We start from the raw sequence: 22162 nt of genomic DNA, 5'->3' as shown, positions 1-22162 counted from the left end.
GCTCATATTAATTTGATTGGCCCCTTTTAGGGGAATCTAGACCTAAAAATAGAAAATCATTTAGTCAGACATCTTCTTCTACAGAACCAATTGATGGATGATCGCCAAACTTTGTCTGTAGCATTCTTAGGTAGTCTTTTATCAAATTTGCTCATATTAATTTGATAGGCCCCTTTTAGGGGTCAAGGGAGCTAAAAATGATATAAACCTTTAGACAGCTATTTCTACAGAACTTATTGATGGATGATCACCAAACTTTGTTATTAGCATTCTTATAGTAATCTCTTATAAAAATTGCTCATATTTATTTGATTGGCCCCTTTTAGGGACTGCTAAAGCTAAGATACCCAACCATGGCATTTCTTCAAATTATAGTTTAATGAAAGGGAAACAACTCGTGCTGGAATTTCTTTCATACATGTGAATGACCTGCTGTTTGCTGATGAAATTATTTGAGGTCATGACCTCTTATGAAATAACTTAAGCACATTATACAAGATATGTAAGAACTTAGTATTCAGCTTTATTTGGTTTCATTCATATTCACTTAATTACACCACGTCATGCAGTGTTTTCTCTAGAGAGCGTTTTCTGCGTTTTTGACACAGTACTTTTGCATTTGATGCGGTAATATTATAGCCGTGTGTTTTCCGTGACGCATATTTTTGCGAGCGTCGTAGTATATATTTTGTTCTATAAATAGGATGAATTTCATCAGCTGATCGGTCACATGATTTATCTTAGACGCTTTAGTGATTATTACATGATAAAAGCGCTCAGGCGCTTCAGATTGTGACGTCATTATCCGGGTAAATTCACAAATGTCTGCTTCGAAAAAAAGCAGCCAAGATTGACTTCATTCTTCAATAAAGACAATGTTAATCAACCGTAAACAACTCTGCGCCTATACCAAATGAGGTTTCCCAACCAAATCAATCGGCGAATGCTGAAACAACTGAGAAATCCAAGCAAAATGATAATGTTCCGAAGCGATTTTTTCGTAAGGAATTTTTGGTTATTAAAATGACTTGCACAGTTTGTATTACTGAAATAAACAAATCATTCACATCGGGATGCACAAACTTTAGAGTTTTTTAGTACCGTATGGTACTGGTTACGGGAGTTGACAGAAAATCAGAACTAGTGTTTTACGCTTGACAGACGTACGCTACCAAAGCTCCATAATTTTACCGATTGGGCACATATTTGCCCTCAAATAAAAAGTTTGTTGTCCCATACTGTAAACACCTTACATATTTTGCATGTGACATTTTGTGTATTCATTTACAAAAGTTATCAAGAAAACATGTTCCATCAAAATTAACCCTGCTGTAGTGGTCATTTATCAGGTCTAGTATATTTCATGATATTTATGGACTGTCCGTAAATTTATAGATAGTCTGGGACATTATCTTATATCCCAGGGATAGTCTAGAAATTTAAAGATTTTTCAATCCATAAATTTACAAATCTTTATTCAATGTGAAATGTGCTGTTTTTAATTTTACACTGAAATCCGCAGCTTCTGACTAGTTTTTTATTGATTGTTTATATTCACAAAGGTAATGTGGTGAGTTTCATCTTTGTATGATAATTTTGAAATATTTAATAAAAGTGAAAATTTAAAGTCATCATATTGTTTTGAATGTCACCATACTGTTACATTTAATCATATAGTATGTAACCTTATTAATTTTAACCTGTGGTTTTAAATTTTAATGCAGCTTCTACTATTTTCTTACTTAATGTCTGTAAATTTACAGATACAAAAATCTGTTAAATTATGGCTCTTCCAAAAATTTACAGACTGTTCGTAAATATCATGAAATCCTAGACCTGTTTATTCTGCATTATTTTATTCTACAAAGTCTCGCGGGAACACAATTGTAACATAGATATTTTTAACAAATTGTTACTTTATCGTATTTAATATTGATGATAAAATATTTGATACTATAATTTTTAATCTTTTCAGATTTTTTTTATGAAAAATAAGTGACATAGATAGAAAAACAATACCATTAGTTTTACAATCCATGTTGTATGTCTTTTATATTCTTTTCGACTTTTCATTTTTCTTTAAAAGGCATATAAGCAAGAGATTGTTTTTGTGTGTTTTTTTGTTGTTGTTTTTTTTATATAGTTTTTTCTATTATTAATAGAACACATTCAAAAGGTTATTTTTTCTCACTTATGTTGTTTCTCAATACAACTTTCGAATTTTGCATTACAATATTTAAAACCACGGAGCAAAAAGAAAAAAGTTAAATACTAAACTAATATACATGGAAATTGTATGTATACTTCTAAAGTATAAGAAACAACTTTAATAATTTTAGTAATAAAATACACTATGAATAATTATAAAATAGATAACAAGTTAACATGAGTTTTACATTTAAATGTATCCAATTAAGAATATTTTTGTTTTATTTGTGGAAGCATTATTTACTGAAGTTTATTATATTGAAGTAATAAAAAGCTTACTATATAAAGTTAAAAAATAAGAGTAAGCAAAAGAGCACATATATTGATTGCTTTATAAAATTGCATTTATAATTCTGTCACTTTTTTAAAGTCTACTTTGTATATTTTTTTGAGGTTAGCAATATATGGATCACATTACATGTAAATGAAAAACAACCAACAGTTTGTTTTCGTAATTGTTTTTTTCAGTTTAATAGGTGAGCTGGTTTTGTTTTTTGTGTATTATGGTTTTATACTTTTAAGTATGAGGTTGGTTTGCTCTTCATGGAAACTACAATAATTACTTTAAATGTTAAAGGGTTAGGAAATAGTCAAAAACGAAAACAATTATTTAATTGGCTGGATTCACAACCATATTCTATTTATATGTTACAAGAAACCCACTTAACAAATCAATATGAACCTTTGAAAAATGAATGGAATGGCACAACTTTTTTCAGTGGAAATAAATCTAACAAAGCAGGCGTTGCATTTTTGATTAAAAACGATTGTAATATTAAAATTTTAAATAAAAAAGAATTGATTATAGGAAAATTAATAATGATTGAAGTAAAAATAAATGACAAGGATTTCACAATGATTAATATTTATGGACCAAATGATGATAACATATATATTTTTGATATACTTGAAAAGTTTATTCTTGAAAATGACGACAAGAACATTTTAATCGCTGGCGATTTCAATGCAGTAATTAATACATCTTTGGACAAAAAGAATGGAAATCTTCATACAAGTAGAAAATGTAGAGATAAGATAAAAAACATATTGAAACATGTAATCTAATTGACATTTGGCGTTTTAAACACCCTGAGAAGAGGCAATTTACATGGCACTCTAATGGAAAACCAGTCATATACTGTAGACTTGATTACTTTCTTATATCCGATTCGCTTAGAAACATCATTTCAAAAAGTAATATTTCACATGGCTTTAAAACAGATCATTCTCTAGTTACTTTGACAATTAATGATAATGCAATGCAAAAAGGACCTGGATACTTTAAAATGAACAGTGCTTTATTATTAGATGAAGTTTATCAAAGTCAAATTAAAGAAATTATTCAAACAACAGCAGAAATAAATAAAACATCAAATCCAAATACTTTGTGGGAAATAGTAAAAGGTGCAATAAGAAATGAAACAATACGTTATGCAAGTTTTAAGAAAAAGACAGAAAAAGAACAAGAGTTAAATTTGAACGATGAAATAAAACAATTAGAAGAAAAAATACTAACAATTGATTCCTATAAAGAAAGTGAAGATGAAAATAAGTTAAAAAATGAAATTTTATTAAAAAAAAAAAAAAAACTTGATAAAATTTATGAATATCGTGTAAATGGCTCAATTTTAAGAGCAAGAGCTATTCATGTAGAACATAACGAAAAAAAAGTAAATATTTTGCAAACTTAGAAAAAAAAACAAGCCGAGAAAAAAGTTATACATAAATTAAAAGTAGAAAATAAAGAAATAACAGAAATAAAAGAAATATTAAAAGAAGAAAAATCCTTTTATGAATGTTTGTATAGATATAGAACTTCTCAAAACTCAAATATTAATTTTTTTGATACAGATATAAAATTATTAAATGAAGAAGAAAAGATCACATGTGAAGGGAAAATTAATGAATATGAATGTAAAATAGCTTTATCAGAAATGAAAAATAATAAAAGTCCAGGATCTGATGGTTTAACAGTTGAATTCTATAAATTATTTTGGAATTGCATAAAAGACTATTATCTAGCTTCCATTAATTACTCTTTTGATACTTCAAAATTAACAACACTTCAAAGACAAGGAATAATATCCCTTATTCCTAAACCGGATAAAGATCTTACAGATATTTCAAATTGGAGACCAATAAGCTTGCTCAATGTTGATTATAAACTTGCAACAAAAACAATTTCAAATAGAATAAAAAAAGTTCTGCCGTCTATAATAAGTTTTAATCAAACTGGTTATATGAAAAATAGATATATTGGTGAAAATGTAAGGCTGATTTTTGAAATTATTGAACATCTGCAGAAAGAAAATAAACCGGGTTTATTATTCTTTGCTGATTATGAAAAAGCATTCGACAGTCTAAGCCATCAATTTATATTTGATACACTGAATAAATTTAATTTTGGCAAAGATCTTATAAAATGGGTTAAAAAATTTTATACTGATATATCAAGTATAGTTATCAATAATGGACATTTTTCAGAATCTTTTAATATAGAAAGGGATGTACGTCAGGGATGTCCATTATCATCTTCATTATTTATTTTATGTATAGAACTATTATCAAATTTCATAGAAAAAGATAGTGAAATTAAAGGAATAGAAATCGCGAACAAAACAATAAAGCAATCCTTTTTTGCAGATGATGCAACATTTGTTAATGATGGATCAGTGAAGTCTTTTGAAAAACTTGTATATGTCATAACGGAATTTAGCAAAATCTCTGGTTTAAAACTTAATACAAAAAAATCCACAGTTCTACGAGTGGGATCGCTCACAAAAAGTGATATAGAACATTGTAAATATAAAAAATTCAATTGGACATCTGATTCAGCAAAATATCTAGGTATTCTTTTCTCGTCTAATTACAAAATAAATACAGATATAAATTTAGAACCAAAACTAAGAAACTTTTTTATTTGCTTAAAACAATGGCAACACAGAAAACTGACCCTTATGGGTAAAGTGATGGTAATAAAAACATTTGCCTTACCTAAACTGTTGTATCCATTTTCAGTTTTAGAAAACCCATCAAGTAATAAGATTAAAGAAATAATTAAAGCAATGTTTTTGTTTCTTTGGGATGGCAAGCCAGAATAAATCAAACGTAAAACATTGAAACTTAATGTTAAAAATGGTGGTTTAAAAATGATCGATATTAATAATTTTTTTAAATGCAGTAAAGGCAAATTGGGTCAAACGATATATAAATGAGGACAATAAAGGATTATGGAAACTTTTTATAAATCAAAAGATAAAACAGTATGGAAATGACCTTATATTTGACTGTAATCTTTCGAAATCAGATATCAATAAGCTTTTTCCTCATAATTCATTTGTAAACAATGTGCTTTCGTCATGGTTTCATATTCAACAAGAACACAATAAAAAAAAGATAACCTTAAACATATAATATGGAATAATTCGAATATTAAAATTGATAATAAATTGGTGTACTATAAAACATGGCATCAAAAAGGTATTCTATATTTAGAACATCTATATGATTATAGGAAAAATGAACTCTACAAATTTGAAGACCTTAAAAATATCTATGGTATGGAAAATGCTGAGTTTTTAAAATATTACACGCTTGTGAATAATATACCAACAGGATATCTTAATAGTCTGAAATCTACAAGAAATTATAACGAAGTACAAGATACACTCCTAAATAAAGTTAAAAAATCAAAATCTACAAATAAGCTTTTATATAATATTCAACTTGAAAATGATGAAAGGTTCAAAAATACAAATGAAGAGAAATGGGAAAAAGAAATAGAAACTGAGTTGGATTGGCAAAAAATAGATATGGTTCCATTTAAAAGTACTACAGACGTGTCATTGAGAAATTTTCAATACAAATTTATTCATAGACTTATTCCAACTAATACAATGTTATTTAAGTATAACCTTTGTAATTCAAATCTATGTGATTTTTGTGGTAGCAATTTAGAAACGCTTTACCATCTTTTTTGGGAATGTACTATTGTACAAAATTTATGGTCAAAATTACATTCTTTTCTTTTATCAATCAATACTGTTTTCTCATATGATTTAGAAACAGTGTTTTTTGGAGAACTGAAAAACAATATTAATAGTATTTTAGTAAATTATATCATCATATTTATGAAATATTTTATCCTTAAAATGAAATACCAAAAGCATGAACCAACTTTTGATATTTTCAAAAACTTTTTGCTATTGAGAATACAAATTGAAGAGAAAATTGCTTTTCTAAATGATAACGTTGAATCACACAAACAAAAATGGGGTAACTTGTTTAACGCTCTAACCTACAAACCAACAGTAAGAGAAAGTTAAAAATAATTTCAAAACCATAAAACGTAAGAAAATTAATTGAAATTAGCTCGCTTGTTCCTTTTTTTGTCTCTTTTTTGCGATTGTATGTATTTTTGTATGTATGTAGGAAAAAAGTATCTTTTTGAATGTCTGTGTGTATGTTTGTGTATGTATATTTTCTCTGACATTTTCTTTGTTGTTTTTTTTTCTCTCTCTCTCTCCTTATTTTTACACCACATAATGTTAAATATTTTTGAATATATATACTTCAAAAAGCCTTCTTTTTTTCATTCTCCCTTTCTCCAAATAATGTTAAAAAGTCTTTGAATATACATGTACTTTAAATTTTCAGTCCCTTTATCTGAAATACTCTTTCTATTATTCGAAATGAATAAATATATAGTAGAAATATGGAGTAAATGGATGTTTTTCATACTTATGTAGTTTTTTTTGTTTTTGAAATTATAGGTATGAGTCTATGAATTGCATGTTAATATGTATGTTTGAATTGTTATACTTCAAATATCAAATAAATGAAGAAAAAAAAGTTTTTTTTAACAAAGCCTCCAAAATATGAGGGCAAAATATTTCAATGATTTAAATTAGAAGGGCAAGTAAAAGTTGAGCTGGACTGGTCTTTCAGCAAGTTCTTTGAAAAATAACACTGAAAAACAGTTGTTTCTGGTGAGCGACTCAGGGCCATCATGGCCCTCTTGTTAATTTATATAATTATTATTATTTGTTATTAGTATTATAATAATTATATATATTTCCAAATCTGCTAGTATAATAATTATTATTGTCGATGGTATAATAATCAATATATTTATTATTATTATTATTATATTATTAGTTATAAAGATCGTTGACAGGTTATATGACCCAATATAAACGGGTATTTGTAAATATAACCCGAGCCGTTAGGCGAGGGTTATATTGCAAACAGCCGTTTATATACGGCCATATAACCTGTCAACCATCTTTATAACGAATTTATAATACAGCAAGCATCATTTTTAGAGAAAACAAGTAAGATTTCTTCATTAATCGACAGCAGCCGTGTATATAAAACTATATAAACGTCACGATTATCCAATGAAAAATGACGTTACAAACGTGCAGTATTATAATTATTATAATACTTATTATTATTATTATTATAGAAACGGCAAAAGCCGTCTATATGTCAAATACGCCGAAAACAATAGGGACGGCAGTGAAAGGGTTAAAAGGGCAAAATTGAAGTTTATCAAAAACGTGCTCTTGTAGAAGCAAGTAATCAATTACATTATGCGCGCCGCGGCTATAATAGGTAAAACCACAAGAATTGTGAAATTGGCATAATCTCCCTTTAGCTACCCGCAAACAGGTTGCTTAACACAAGCCAAGAATTTTGTGTCCGCGTGTATGGCATAATGTATCAAGCGAGACCCTAACGGAATGATTATGGGGACCATAAAAGTCCGGGTTTCTAATATTTTGTCACAAACGATATTGTCAGGTTTATTATCAATACGACAGTTCCAATCACATGCTAAATATACTCGACCTGATTTTTCAAAATTAAAAACATCTTGTTCTATGACATCAAAGAGGTTAGCGTCTACTCAATTTGCTATTGGAGTTCATCCGGCCATGAATATAAACAACAAAATTAACATCTTTATCAAGTTTAAGCCGGACAATAGTGTCATTATTATTCTTAATTATAGATACACCTTGATTGAGACATTAACTTATATAAATTGATATCCCATCACTATTACGTCTTGCCCTTTTATGTTTGAACTTTCGATATAAATAAAAGCAATGAAAGCCTTCTATAGACACATTTGAATCTTTATTGGTCCATATTTCACTTAAAACAATAATATCATTCAGTTAAAATGAAAAAAAATCTTTACCAGAACGTCTTGTGTCAGTTTATTCATTTCAATTCCATACAAGAATACTCAGTTCATTCTCCGTATTTAACTGGAGCCCCGTGTATGTAAACTGTGTCGTAAACAAACCATGCCTTCTTCTTATCCTTTATATCATCAGTTCCCGCAAATCCACGACCATAACATAGTGGTCCAACAAATCAAGTTTATTAAGACACGTCTCAACACTTACAATTTTTGTTTCTAAGTTAACCAGTTACTATTCGATACTACTTTCGTCTCAGTACTAAGAGAGATTTTTCTACAGGTATATCCTGCTCTGTTAAAATTGAAGAGGTATCAAATAATACAAATTCGTTGCACAAATAATACCACTTACTGATTTGAGCTCCATATTTAAACATTTCTTTTTTTTTAAAATGCCAGTATAGTGAGTATATTCCTAAATATGTACAAAATATACCAGAGCTCAAACATGTGCGTCTTGTCATGTGCGGGATGTTGCACTTGTTTAGTATCCCTCATGTACAGACTGAATCAAACCGAGTCTGCAATTCTTATGTAATTCTCTTGTGATTAATGCTTCCGAGGGATCACTTTGTTTCCAGATTATTTTTCACTAAAAGTCACGTAACCGAATAATCAAATTTCAGCCATATCATACTTACATTATGTTTTCTCACGATCTATCTAATACAGAGTGCAACATCTCGTTGCATCATCTAGACCGCATGTTTTGTCACAATCAGTGTCAATTTTTGTTATAGCTATCAACCAAGGTTTGTATATTATATGTTTTGTACAAAGAAATAGTTAATAATATTGGTATCTTCCAGTATATTTCTTGTTAAAACAGTGCACGTTCAAAGAAACATATTCAGTTGAGCCTCCGCTTAAGTCTTCTAATAGCAATCACGCACTGCACAGCGTTCAGATGGTGTCAAATCCAAAACAATTATGAATAACGTCACTTCATTATTTGTAGTACATATTTGCTGTCTTATTTATTCACCATTGAAGTACAATGAAAATAGTAAATATAACGGGTTAATCAAGAGATAGAAAATGCCAGAATATGAAAAGGCTGAAAGGTAAAAATGAGAAAATAAGATATTGAAAACTGTCCATTGTAAATATGTCGGCCATATTCATGTTACCAACCTTATATTTAAAGGTATTTATCATGCAACAGTTCTCGAGCATTTGCCATGGTAGTTGCATGATAAAATAGATATTGTCAATGTCTGATAAATTGTGAATGACGGAAACATTTTGATACTTAATAGAATGTCCACCTGGGAAGTATGGTGCAGAATGTAAGAAGAATTGTTCCTCAGCTTGCGAGCAGGGTGATTGTAATCATGTCGATGGCAAATGCCTTAACGGATGCGAGCCTGGTTACCAAGGAAAGAGGTGTAAAAAGGGTAAGTCTGTTTTATGAAGGTAGGGTGATAGCATAAAAAATGTATGCTAGTATACTCACCGTAATGTACACAATATCAGAAGACGTACGATGTCAATAAAGTATTTTCGTTTAAATATATTGTTCATATATAGTTTACTTATTAACTATTATTCCTTTGATTCAATAATTGGCCGTTTTCATTTAATATACAAAATTCTATAATGTACATTTAATGCATATTAGGAACAACTTATAGTGTTTACCAGATTCAAATTTATGTAAGGATTATCTAGTCTTTTTGATCGCGATCGCTTAAGGTCTTATGAAATACGCATTAGCACAACATGTTACAATTTATATAATCATATAGTCAATACATAACTTTGAAATGCCTCTCCACAATTGCTTAAGAAGAAACGTATTTTATGTCAAATCAGAATAAATTCACTGTCTTTATTCCTGAAAAAAAGATTTTCAAAGTACATTAACCGGGTTTTTTTTCCGAAGAATACATTTTTTTTGAAAAGCGCCAAAGGACGCAAGGTAGGACTAGACACTGCAATGTAGGACTAGACAATGCGAAATACTAGAATGAGTAGTGTATAGGTGTTGGCGTCTGTATAAACTTATTACGTGCGTTTTCATGCCATAGCGATTTACTTGTGTAAACGTGCGTGCGAGCGTGCGTATGTGTGTGTGTGTGCGCGCGCATGTTTCCCGAAATCCGCCATGGCAACCGAAAGGAATAAATGTGAAAGGTCTAGAGCATAAATATTTTGCACAAATTAATGCCTTGTAGACTTCTACCAAGATTGTTCAAATATATCCCTGGGTTCAAATTTGGACCCGCCCGGGATTAATGCGTTTTCCTTATATGTTTTGTAGTTAAAAATTTAAAAAAATCTTTAAAATTATAAAGTGTGAGCTTAGATATTTAGCATGAAACATTGTCTAGTGAGCCCCTATTAGGATTCTTCAAATTATAACGTTAGGGTCAAAATTGGCTCTACCATAGGACATGACTATTCTTCAATCATAAATAAAAATAAAAGGGAAACAATTTATAGTGAGATTCTACATAACTAAGAATCTTCAAATTATAGCATTTGGGTCAAAATTGCCCCTACCATAGGTTATTGCTATTCTTCAATCATAATAAATAATGAAAGGGAAACAATTCATAGTGAGCCCCTATTAAGATTCTTCAAAAAATAGCTTTGGGGTCAAAATTGCCCCTTCCACAGGTAATGGTTATTCTTCAAATCATAGATAAAGAACTCATATTGGAATGTCTATCATACATGTGTACATGTTATGCAATTGTTCTAATAAATATTCAATAGAAGGTAGTTAGTGTAAAGGTCATGACCTCTAGCAATAGAGATGTTTGCTTTTCAGACATATTTATGAAACATTTGAGGTCATGGCCTCTAGCATGAGAAATGTTTGCTTTGCAGAGATATTAATGAAATGATTAGAGAAAATAATGATTCAGACAATATATGATTTTCAAACGTAAATGTTTTATACTTCACTTCAGTGTTGTTATATTTTCTGGTCCTTCGGGATCATTGATGCCAACACTATAAAGTGTTGAGAATTGAGTACCGCTCTTGAGTACCGCTCAAGCCGGTGCTAGGGGGCGTGAGGGATGTTGCACTTGTTCATTATCCCTCATGTACAGACTCAATCAAACCGAGTCTGCAATTCTTATGTTATTTTGTTGTGATTAATGCTTCCGAGGGATCACTTTGTTTCCAGAATTTTATATGTTTTCAGAAAATGGTAATTGAAAAGATAGTATATAACAAAAGTAGCTTTAACTAAATTTCAAAGTTTAATACAGCTATGTAATATAGTGATACCTAAATATTGATGTAAGAATAGTTTTGTTTTGAATCAATTATTATACTATGGACATTGTATCTGAATATTAGACACATCTGCAAATTGTTTTTCATTTGACATGCTTAAATATGACTTTACCACCAAATAAATTAGATACTAAAGCATTATGGCTAAGTTCAATTGTATAAAGAAATAATCTACTTTTGTATCTACTATTTAGTGTTGAATTAATGCTGGCATAGCATTTTTGCAAATGCAATGCCGTTAAATATAATTATATCACAGCCAAGTTTTTAAAAATACAGAAAAGTGAACAGAAGAAAAGTCGATTTGCGTCTCATTAAGAAGCCAATTTGATAAGTCATCTACAAGTTATTTATGATTATCTAATATAACATGTACTTTTTACCTGACGATTACGATGTGATATAATAATTATTATATTGAAAAATGAAGACATATTCACCAGGTAAAAAGTCCAGATTTGTATAGTATGTTGTGTTGGGATGCTTGAAAACAAAATGTGAACTCAAGTGTCATTCCAATTGCAATCAGAGCTATAAGTGGTAAGACTCGATCATTTTATGCCATAGAGATTATTCCAAAAGTACACGAAACAAAATATTTGTATCACTGCTTTTGCAGAATATCATTAGCAGACTTGTGCAAAATTGTATTGTATTCTAAAGTATATTTTTAAATGCCCTAACATCACGATAAGTGACTGGTACATGGAATTTAAGCATGCTTAAGTTCATATAATAGTAACTCTCACACAATTATCTTTGCATAATAGATGTCGCTAAGCGTACGTGTATTTAAGATTTTATATGATTTGTGTAGTGCGCATCATTAAATCTGTTTTTTCTTTTCCCGCTTAAAACCGTCTCCTGATTCTCCTAATTGAGAATATGTTACTTAGGCAGAGTGTATTTTTGAAAATATTTATACTTATGTACGATCATTTTTTTATCTGCATTAAAACATATCTCAATTACTGTGTAAATAATATTAATAAAATATATTCTATTTATAACAATCGATATGAATTCATCCTAAGCACGCAGCTCATTTATAAGAAAAATATTGCCAGAATGCTTTTTTATGTGCAGGTGAATATTATTAGTTATAAAGATCTTTTAAACAACCGTTTATATACAGCCCTACAACCTGCCAAGAATCTTCATGACGAATTTATGATAAAACAAACTTTCTTTGTCTGAGTAAAGAAAATAAAATAAATTTATAAATTGACAGCAGCTGTGGGTATAATAGAATATTTAAACGTCACGAGTATCCAATGAAAAACAAATTACAAACGTGCAGCATTAAAATGATATATCTATCTTTTTCCAAATGGTCAATGAAACTATACGACATTACAATATTCTTGAAATATACTTCACTTTTGTAAACAATGTCAAGATCATACCAGGTATATCAGACCATGACATCATCTCCATTTTCTAGGTCTACCCTCCTCAAATAAAAGCCTCGTATTTGAACATAGTATAAAAATACCAACTGTACTGACTAGCATTTTCATTTAAACCTGAACATCAGAAATACTTCAAAAGACTGAATCTCTGTCGTTTTCAAGCCTTTGGATCCAGTTCAAAACACACTTGAGGGTGGCATATCACATTTCATACCCACTGAAAGAATAACGGCTTAACCAAATTCGCCCAGGAAAACATAATCCATTAAAACAAAATAATACATAAAAGAGACTAACTCTTTAAAAATATTTTTAAAAACAACTAAAACAAAAAATTATAAGTCAGGTCATGATAAATGACTAAAATTAAACAAGCATTTATCTCAAATAAAAGCTGAAATTAAACAATCACATGTAAACATCCTGAATCTTGCTGATGATGATGAACCTAATGCACTAAGTAAATTTTTACCAAATATTTTATACTCTAATTAAACTCTAAAAATATCATTCACGGAATGTGTCTCCAGAAAAAAAAAGCTCATGGTTTCTCAAAATTAATAACACTGAAAAAAAGCATTTTTAACAAACAATTTCAGACAGTTTCTCACCAATTATATCACTCACTTTAAGAGACATGCATACAAAATCTGAGATTTCTTGACTTTAGAAGGTATTGACAGTACATGCAAATGAGTGACATAATCATCAAACTAAAGCTCGTTGCCAGCCTCGATGCCAACAAAGCCTTACAAAGACAAACTGATTGTCCTGAAGCAGCTGAGAGAAGAAGCTATTGTTGACATAATATCTCAGTTCCCTTATTCTCTATGACTTGATCAGTGCAAATGTCAACAAAAAGTTGATGCCAGTCATGCAGCAAACTATCGCTCAATTTATCTTACTTGCATTCTCTGAAAAAAACTTGAACACAATGATGCCACACAAATGTCCTCTCGCTTTACTTCAGCATTGATTAAGAGAAAGGCGATCATGTGACACACAGCCCCATTGAACTAACTGTAACTACCTTGTGAATGGCAAACACACAGATCTCATGGCTTTTCTAAAGTTTTTGATAAAGTAAACCATTTCAAACGCTTAAGTACCCTGCAAGAACATGGTGTCTGCCCTCTAATTCTATACTGGATACAGTCCTTTCTTATTTGCCGTCGACAGACAGTAGTCACTGTCACAATCTGAAGTGCCAGTAACTTCTGGAATGCCTCAAGGACCAGTCCCATGGCCCCTTTGTTTCCTTCTCTATATCAACAAGCTATCTTCTTCTGACCTTAAATCCAATTTCAGATTATTTGCAGATTACACTGCTGTGTACTTAACCTTTAATTTCTCATCAGACCCCCAATATTCAAACATGATTTAGACAATGTGGTTCTGTTAGAGAAGCAGTGGAACATTGAGTTAGAAATAGAGAAAAATCAGAATTCCTGAAAAAGCCAAACACGACAAAATTGAAAATGTTGCAGGCTCGGTTTGATTGTATTCTTGAAAGTGCAATATTATTTAGATCACAAAAACTTAGCCTATAATTAGTACCACTATATTCTCCATGGCCAAATCGTAAAGTTGTTCTCTAATGCTACTAATCTTGGACTAGATCTGTCTGCTTACCTTATATTTAAGACACATGAGTGGGATGGTGAGAGGGTGAATGCTCAGATCAATTATATTTCTTAATTACAGGATGTATATTATAAGCAATGCACTTAACCCATTACGCGATATATACGCCTTTTTGGTGTCTCAAATGGTGGGAAAATGCCTTATTTAGGCCCCCAACACTTGTTTTTGTTTGAGAAATGTTGTTTAAAAAAGTGACCACTTTTTCGGCGCGGCCTCCAACCAAAAGATATATCAGGGGCTGCCTAGAAAATTTTGGACTTGTGAGAGGCTATAAATGACCCCAGATCAATCATAAGGTAACGTGTAACCAACGCTGAAAAGCATTTGACTTTATCTCAATCCATTGAGAAGTTGCAGCACTTTGAAGTCAATTTTGATGGAAAAAATCAACGCAAAATAGTGATTTTTGGCAATTTTGAGATGTCCCCTCGTTGCCATGGTAACAGGAAATTTAAGCCTGAGCATGTTGTTGCAAAGGCAATGGTCTAGTCAACATTTGTGCCAAGTTTGATTAGTATTGAAGCAGTTGTTATAGTTTTATAGCAATTTGAACTCGTAACGGGAGACATTTCAATGAAAACAGCCATTTTTCACAAAATGCTTATGAAGAAATGGGTTAATGAAAAAAATAAAAAAATCTACAAAACAACAATTTTGCCTCAAATTTGTCTGTTAGGCTATGTTTAAACATGGAAAAACGCAATTTTGGGTAATTTCAAGTATTTTCATCATTGTCTGTTAACCCATTACGCGATATATACGCCTTTGAACGCCTTTTCATCCCCCCCTTTTTGGGGTCTCAAATGGTGAAAAAATGTCTTAATTAGGCCCCCAACACTTGTTTTTGTTTGAGAAATGTTGTTTTAAAAAAATGACCATTTTTCGGCGCGGCCTCCAACCAAAAGATACATCAGGGGCTGCCAGAAGGGGATGTGCCCCCTTCTGTTTGGGGGGTTTGAAGGGGGCGGAGTCCCCCTCATCGCCAAGAAAATTTTCGACTTGTGAGAGGCTAAAAATGACCCCAGATAAATCATAAGGTAACGTGTAACCAACGCTGAAAAGCATTTGACTCTATCTCAATCCATTGAGAAGTTGCAGCACTTTGAAGTCAATTTTGATGGAAAAAATCAACGCAAAATAGTGATTTTTGGCAATTTTGAGATGTCCCCTCGTTGCCATGGTAACAGGAAATTTAAGCCTGAGCATGTTGTTGCAAAGGCAATTGTCCAGTCAACATTTGTGCCAAGTTTGATTAGTATTGAAGCAGTTTTTATAGTTTTATAGCAATTTGAACTTGTAACGGGAGACTTTTCAAGGAAAACAGCCATTTTTCACAAAATGCTCATGAAGTAATGGGTTAATATCTGGAAAAAAAGGATCCATCGGAAGCATTTAAGCAGCAAAATAACATAAAAATTGCGAACTCGGTTCATAGAACGCAACATCTCTCACGCCCCCCCCCCCCCCCCCACTTGCTTCGGCTTGAGTGGTACTCAAGAGTGCTGGACTCAATAATGTCATGAACATACGATATCATTATCATAAGTATTCAAATACATATTATAATTACAAATTTACAGATTTTTTCAAAGAGAAAATCTTTCAAAACAAGTCAAATATTTGAAAAATCTTAATGTGAAGGATAATGAGAAGCTGCGATATATATTTATTTTCAAACTTATACTACTGTGTTATAATAATGGCAAACTTTTTGTAAAGAAGATTGCATGAATCAGACTTGTTCAAACCAATGCATTATATATAATGTAAGCAGCAGTAGGAGATAATAATTAACAAATATAGTTGTTATTGATGGAGTACATTAAATATGATATCTCTGTCCGGTTTTGCCGATAAAAAAAAAGGACCAACGAATGAATGTGAAAACATTAAAATTGATTGTGAATTATTTTTAGCCTTTAAAAAAATTACTGAGGTCCCAAAATCCCTAAGAATTTAAATTGTGAATTTCTTTAAGTTCTAACAAAGATCAAAGTGGTACATAAAACTTAAAATATGAAAAGCTTTTCAATTTTGGGTCAAATTCCACAGTACAAATAGTAATTCTTGAAAAACGGAGCGAGTTAATGGTCTAAATTTTTGCACAAAAGTCATTGGTCAAGATCTTCATCAAAGGGAACATTAAACTTGAAAAATAATCTCAGTCCAGCCATCTAAAAAAACCAGTGGAGTCCCTTAAAATAATAATGTATAGTTAACTATCATGTTTATTATAGTTTAATAACACACTCTAGCCACTTTTGTGACTGCGTAAAATGGTATTGTACGGCCGTGTATATATTTTCACATGACGTCATTTGCGTTTTACATACATATCGTAAAGAAATGCTAAATGTTAGTGAACACTATAGATGCTCCAATAAAAAAAGTACTTTTTTCCGTAAACGGTTCATAATTTTGATAAATACAATATTTTATTCGTTAAACTTTTTTTCTAAATTTAATGAACTCATTGAATAAGATGATATTATGCTCGCCTATAATTTTATTTAATCCGTTCAATAAGTTCAGTATTGAGCATACACTTACTCAATGTTCTCTATATACAGAATGCTATCATATTTATTATTCAGGTTGTGATAAGGGTTATTATGGTCAAAACTGTTCTAAAACATGCAGCAACCATTGTAAACATGGGAATACATACTGCAATGCAGTAAATGGAACTTGTATAGATGGATGCAGACGTGGATGGAAGGAACCATTGTGTGAAAGTAATATTTTGTTTAAAATTTTTGTGATATTTTTTTTTAAAATCATGTCGTTTAAAGTCATTTTTTGTTTAACTTAATCGTTACTTCATCGAATTCAAAAAAATGAAAACCACGTCTGCTGTGATTGAGATTTTGTTGAGTTTTTTAAATTTAATTTAAGCTGTTGCACAACAAGTATCTCGTAATTACAAGTTTATGTAATTAACATAATTAGCAATAGTGTGTTATGATTATTGTTACCTTTAAGAATTGTTATACTATACTTTATTTCAGAAACTATTTCTTTATAGCACTACCATAATGCGAAAATAATGAAAACACATACTAAAAAGATCCTGAAGCATTTTACATCGAGGTTTGAAATAATATACATGTGTAAAAATGAAAAGAATTACAGAATACTTATTTTGTGTCTTGTTTTCGGGGGGTAAATCTTTCTCTTAAGATAAATATAAAAATTGATAGAAATGAAATGAATGTTTAAAATAGTACGCTGATATTTGTTTATTTGTATCGCTATCGATATGTCTGTGAGGGGTCATTGTAAGAAATGTTGATCAAAAAACATCGACATCTAGCTGTTCATTTAAAAATACCAGGTAACAGATCATATTAGAAGACTATCGAACAAGTCCTCATCGTCATTGTTCTTGAAGACTACAAAATGTAATAATGATACAACTCAGCTTAAGATTAAAATAAATCTCACAGAGTGAACACTAGCTGCAATATTTTCACAAGCGGCGTAGCCTGATTTTACATGCAAAATAAACACATTTTTAATTTATTCCATGCGTTTTAGTAGTTTTCAGTCAACATTTTAATGCATGGAAGGGCACCTGAGGTCTTCCTCCAGTAAAGCTGGAAAGTCGCCACATGACCTTTACTGTGTTGGTGCGAGGTAAAACCCGACAGAAAATTTATTTGACCGAATATTTCTTCGTTACGCCATGTGATTTCATTACAATGTTCATATTGAAAATAATTCTGTGATATTTCATGAATTTGGTTTCATTTTTAACAGGGTATGTGGAAATATATATGTTTTTTAATAATTTATATGTGTTAAATATGCAATAGTAATATTCTGATTAATTTAGCATGTGATGCTGGTTTCTATGGTCGGGACTGTAAGAAAACGTGTAGTGTGAATTGTGAGAGTGGAAACACAAACTGTGATCCTACTACCGGACGTTGTAAAAAGGGTTGTAAACCTGGTTGGATTGAACCGCAGTGTACCCGAGGTAAATTCGATTTATAAAAAGAATAAACGTACTTATTTGAAAATGATTTCCGTTTGTGATAATTTTGCCAAATGTTTAACATGCTTGTACTGATCACATGCATATAAATTTACAAACGGTCATTTAATATATATTTAAATATCTAAAAATGAATTGTTTAAATTTTGTCTTATTTTCGTATAATAATGTTAACATACTTATCTTGGATGTCCCAATTTATTTAATCATCTGTATTGCGATGTCTAGCTAGAAGTGGAGAAAATTACAATAAGTTTTGAGGTTCCAGTTCAATCCACTTTATCATGATTTTGTATAAATTTGTGTCGGATGTGTAGTATTGTAACCTGATAAAAGATAAATATGTTTAAACCAAATATCTAAAATGTATCAAAAAACATTATCTTGATAACTTAAGCCTGTGATGCTGATTTCTATCGTCGAAACTTTCGGGAAACGTGTAGTGACAATCACACTTTACATTATTCCGTAGCAAAACGTAATACAATTATACAAATACATTAACAATACATAGAGAATAAAAAGGAAATAAAATAATTTTACCAACAAGATAACATTTTTTATAATTATGTCTAAAGATTCGGTTGATTTAAGTCCTTGCGTTTAATGTGTGTGATATAAAATTTTCCAAATCTAACAAGACTTTTTCTTTTTGGAACACAATAAATCATTTAATTTGTACATGCTCAGGTTTTAAACATAATATTTTGATTTATCTTGAGCAAGGTCGTACCATAAACGGTAGGTACTTTGCAGACGAATTGAGACGTCTGCGTCAGGAGATCGCGCAAAAGGTGGGGCAAAGTGCCTCCAGGCATTTTGCTCCTGCACGACAATGCGCCAGCTCACACGTCCCAATGTGCGATGGCTGCTGCAACTGACTGCGGCTTTGAAATTCTTCCCCATCCCCCATATTCTTTAAACTTGGCCCCTCTGACTCTGACAAAGCTTCGTGGTAGACGTTCCTCAAGCAATGAAGGTGTAATGGAGGCGGTCAATGAGTTCTATGAGGACCAATATAGAAAGTTCTTATTTAAAGGGTTGGGGCACAGATGGGCAAAGTGCATTGGTGTAGGGGGCGATTAAATTGAGAAGTTAGACCATTAGTTGGGTTCTCTGACTACCGGAAGTACATCGGTCCAAGAACTTTTTGATCAATCCTCGTATATCTACAAATGTGTTCATTGCCCTGATTGCTTTGCCTTTGAGACTTTTAACATTCTAAACAACCGTACCAGTGTAATTCAATGTTACTTCCAAATAATTGAAGTCATCAACAATTTAAAACTTCATTGATGACAAGACAAGTGGTATTATTTTGTTGTAAAAATGATTCGATGTCTTCATTAAAAACATGTCGGCGAATTTGTATGACCTTGATGTAAGCCCATCGCGATTACAACATAAAACAGAGAATTCATTTTTAGATTTAATACTCGACTTTACAATATTGTTCATGTGTAAACATTGTTAAAATTTTACCATGGTAAACAAGATTAACCCATAACCAGATATACACGCCTTTTAACGCCTTTTCCACACCCACCCACCACCAATTTTTTGTTGTCTCAAATGATGAAAAAATGCCTTATTTAGGCCCCCAACACTTTTTTGTTCGAGAAATGCTGTGTCCCCTTCTGTTTGGGGGTTTGAAGGGAATTTTGAACTTGTGAGAGGCTAAAAGTGAGCCCAGATCGATCATAAGGTTACGTGTAACCAACGATGAAAAGCTTTTGAGTCTATCTCAATCCATTGAGAATTTACAGCACTTAGAAATCAATTTTGATCGACAAAATAAAGCAAAATAGTAATTTGTGGCAGTTTTGAGATGTCCGCTCGTTGCCACGGTAACAGGAAATTTACAAATGAGCATGTTGTTACAAAGGCAATGTTCCAGTCAACATTTATGTCAACTTTAAATAGTATTGAAGCAGTTTTTATAGTTTTTATAAAAAAGTGAACTTGTAACGGGAGTTTTCAATGAAAATAGCCATGTTTCGCAAATTGCTCATGCAGTAATGGGTAAACAAGGAAAAGCGGCATTCAATAAACGTAAACGACGTCTTTGTCGTTTGAGTTTCGCTCCATTAATTTCTGCAATTACACTAAACTACTATTTTAGTTCTGTTTAACAAAATTCTTGCATTCAGATCTCATTTCATTCTCAACAGATTATTTTACGTAAGACTTAAATGAGTTTATATAACACATGATTTGAGTTTTTTAAAATTTGTCCAAAATAAGAAGAATAATATCAGAACTACCATGCACCCTTAGATTATGATGTTCGATAAGTGTTTTATTAAATTAAATGATTATTGATCTGTTCAATTGATATAATGTTTATAATTATTTCACAGAAAAACAACAGGTTTGTTTAGAAACACATTCATCTTAAAGCGTTTCATTTTTTCAAGATTTATAACCCTACAAGAAAATGTTATGTCATTGTTATGCAAGCTATGCATTTCTCTATGTCTTTGTCCGGAAAACTAAGAACTAATAAATGCAAGTTAACCAGTTTTTTGTTCGGTCGAGAATCTTTTTAGCTCACCTTAGTTAGCTCAGGGTGAACTTTTGGAATCGTTGAATGTCCGTCGTCCGTCGTCGCCAACATTAAATTTTGTTTGTAATCACACTTTTGCCTCATTCATCATCAAATTTTGTCAGGAAATTTGATTAGATAATTGCTTGGATGAGTTCCAACATTGGTCATCTCGGATGAAAAACATTTTTTTATTCACAAATATTATACATAATTATACATATATACAATGAGATAATTTAACAACTTCATTTTGAGATATTCATATGTAATAGAGTAACAACATACATATACACACAAAGTGAAAAAAAGCTTGAAATCATCTGGTGGTTAGTATATATCTTTTAAAAGTTGGAGTATTCTGTCAAAAATTAACTTTTGTCTTCTTGTATTTATAGTATTGATATATTATTTCGAATTCTGTTTTAAACGGTTTTAATATGTTGAATTCATTTGAACAATTATTACTACAAAAGTAAGCTTTATAAATACTAAATCCTGCAATGGTGAGTATAACATTTATGTAAAAGTATTGTTCTTGAGATATTTTATAACCGAAAATAAGTATGTCGAGTTTACGTATATTTCTTTGAATTCAGCACCCTTGAAAAATGTATAAAATTTTCTCCCAAAATACATTTACTGCCATACAATCGATAAAAAGATGTTGATAATCTTCTATTTTATTACATTTATTACAGAGTGGAGATGAGACCATTTTCCATTTATAGCGCGTTTTTTTGCTTGTAAAGATCTTGTTAATTACTCTAAATTTGAATTGTTTATACCGATTATCAGGAATTCTTGTAATGAATTTATATATATCATTCCAGTTCAGTTTTCTTTCATATGTATTTGACCAATACGAATGTGTAGCGGGTTAAATGAAT

General features: G+C 30.9%; 1 protein-coding gene across 1 annotated transcript in view; it reads left to right on the top strand.

Moving 5' to 3' along the window:
* The window catches only part of LOC132749562 (uncharacterized), an 81782-nt gene that overhangs the window by 26023 nt on the left and 33597 nt on the right, over positions 1-22162 (top strand). Inside the window, exons 9-11 of the mRNA XM_060739373.1 lie at positions 9682-9819; positions 17325-17465; positions 18566-18709. Of these exons, the coding sequence (XP_060595356.1) occupies positions 9682-9819; positions 17325-17465; positions 18566-18709 (423 nt within the window). The remainder of the gene's footprint in view (positions 1-9681; positions 9820-17324; positions 17466-18565; positions 18710-22162) is intronic.

Source organism: Ruditapes philippinarum, unplaced genomic scaffold (assembly GCF_026571515.1).
Source record: "Ruditapes philippinarum isolate M1 unplaced genomic scaffold, ASM2657151v2 ctg656_1_1_1_1, whole genome shotgun sequence".
NCBI lineage: Eukaryota > Metazoa > Mollusca > Bivalvia > Venerida > Veneridae > Ruditapes > Ruditapes philippinarum.
The sequence above is the reverse complement of the archived record's forward strand: the minus strand, read 5'-3'. Positions and strand labels throughout refer to the sequence as shown.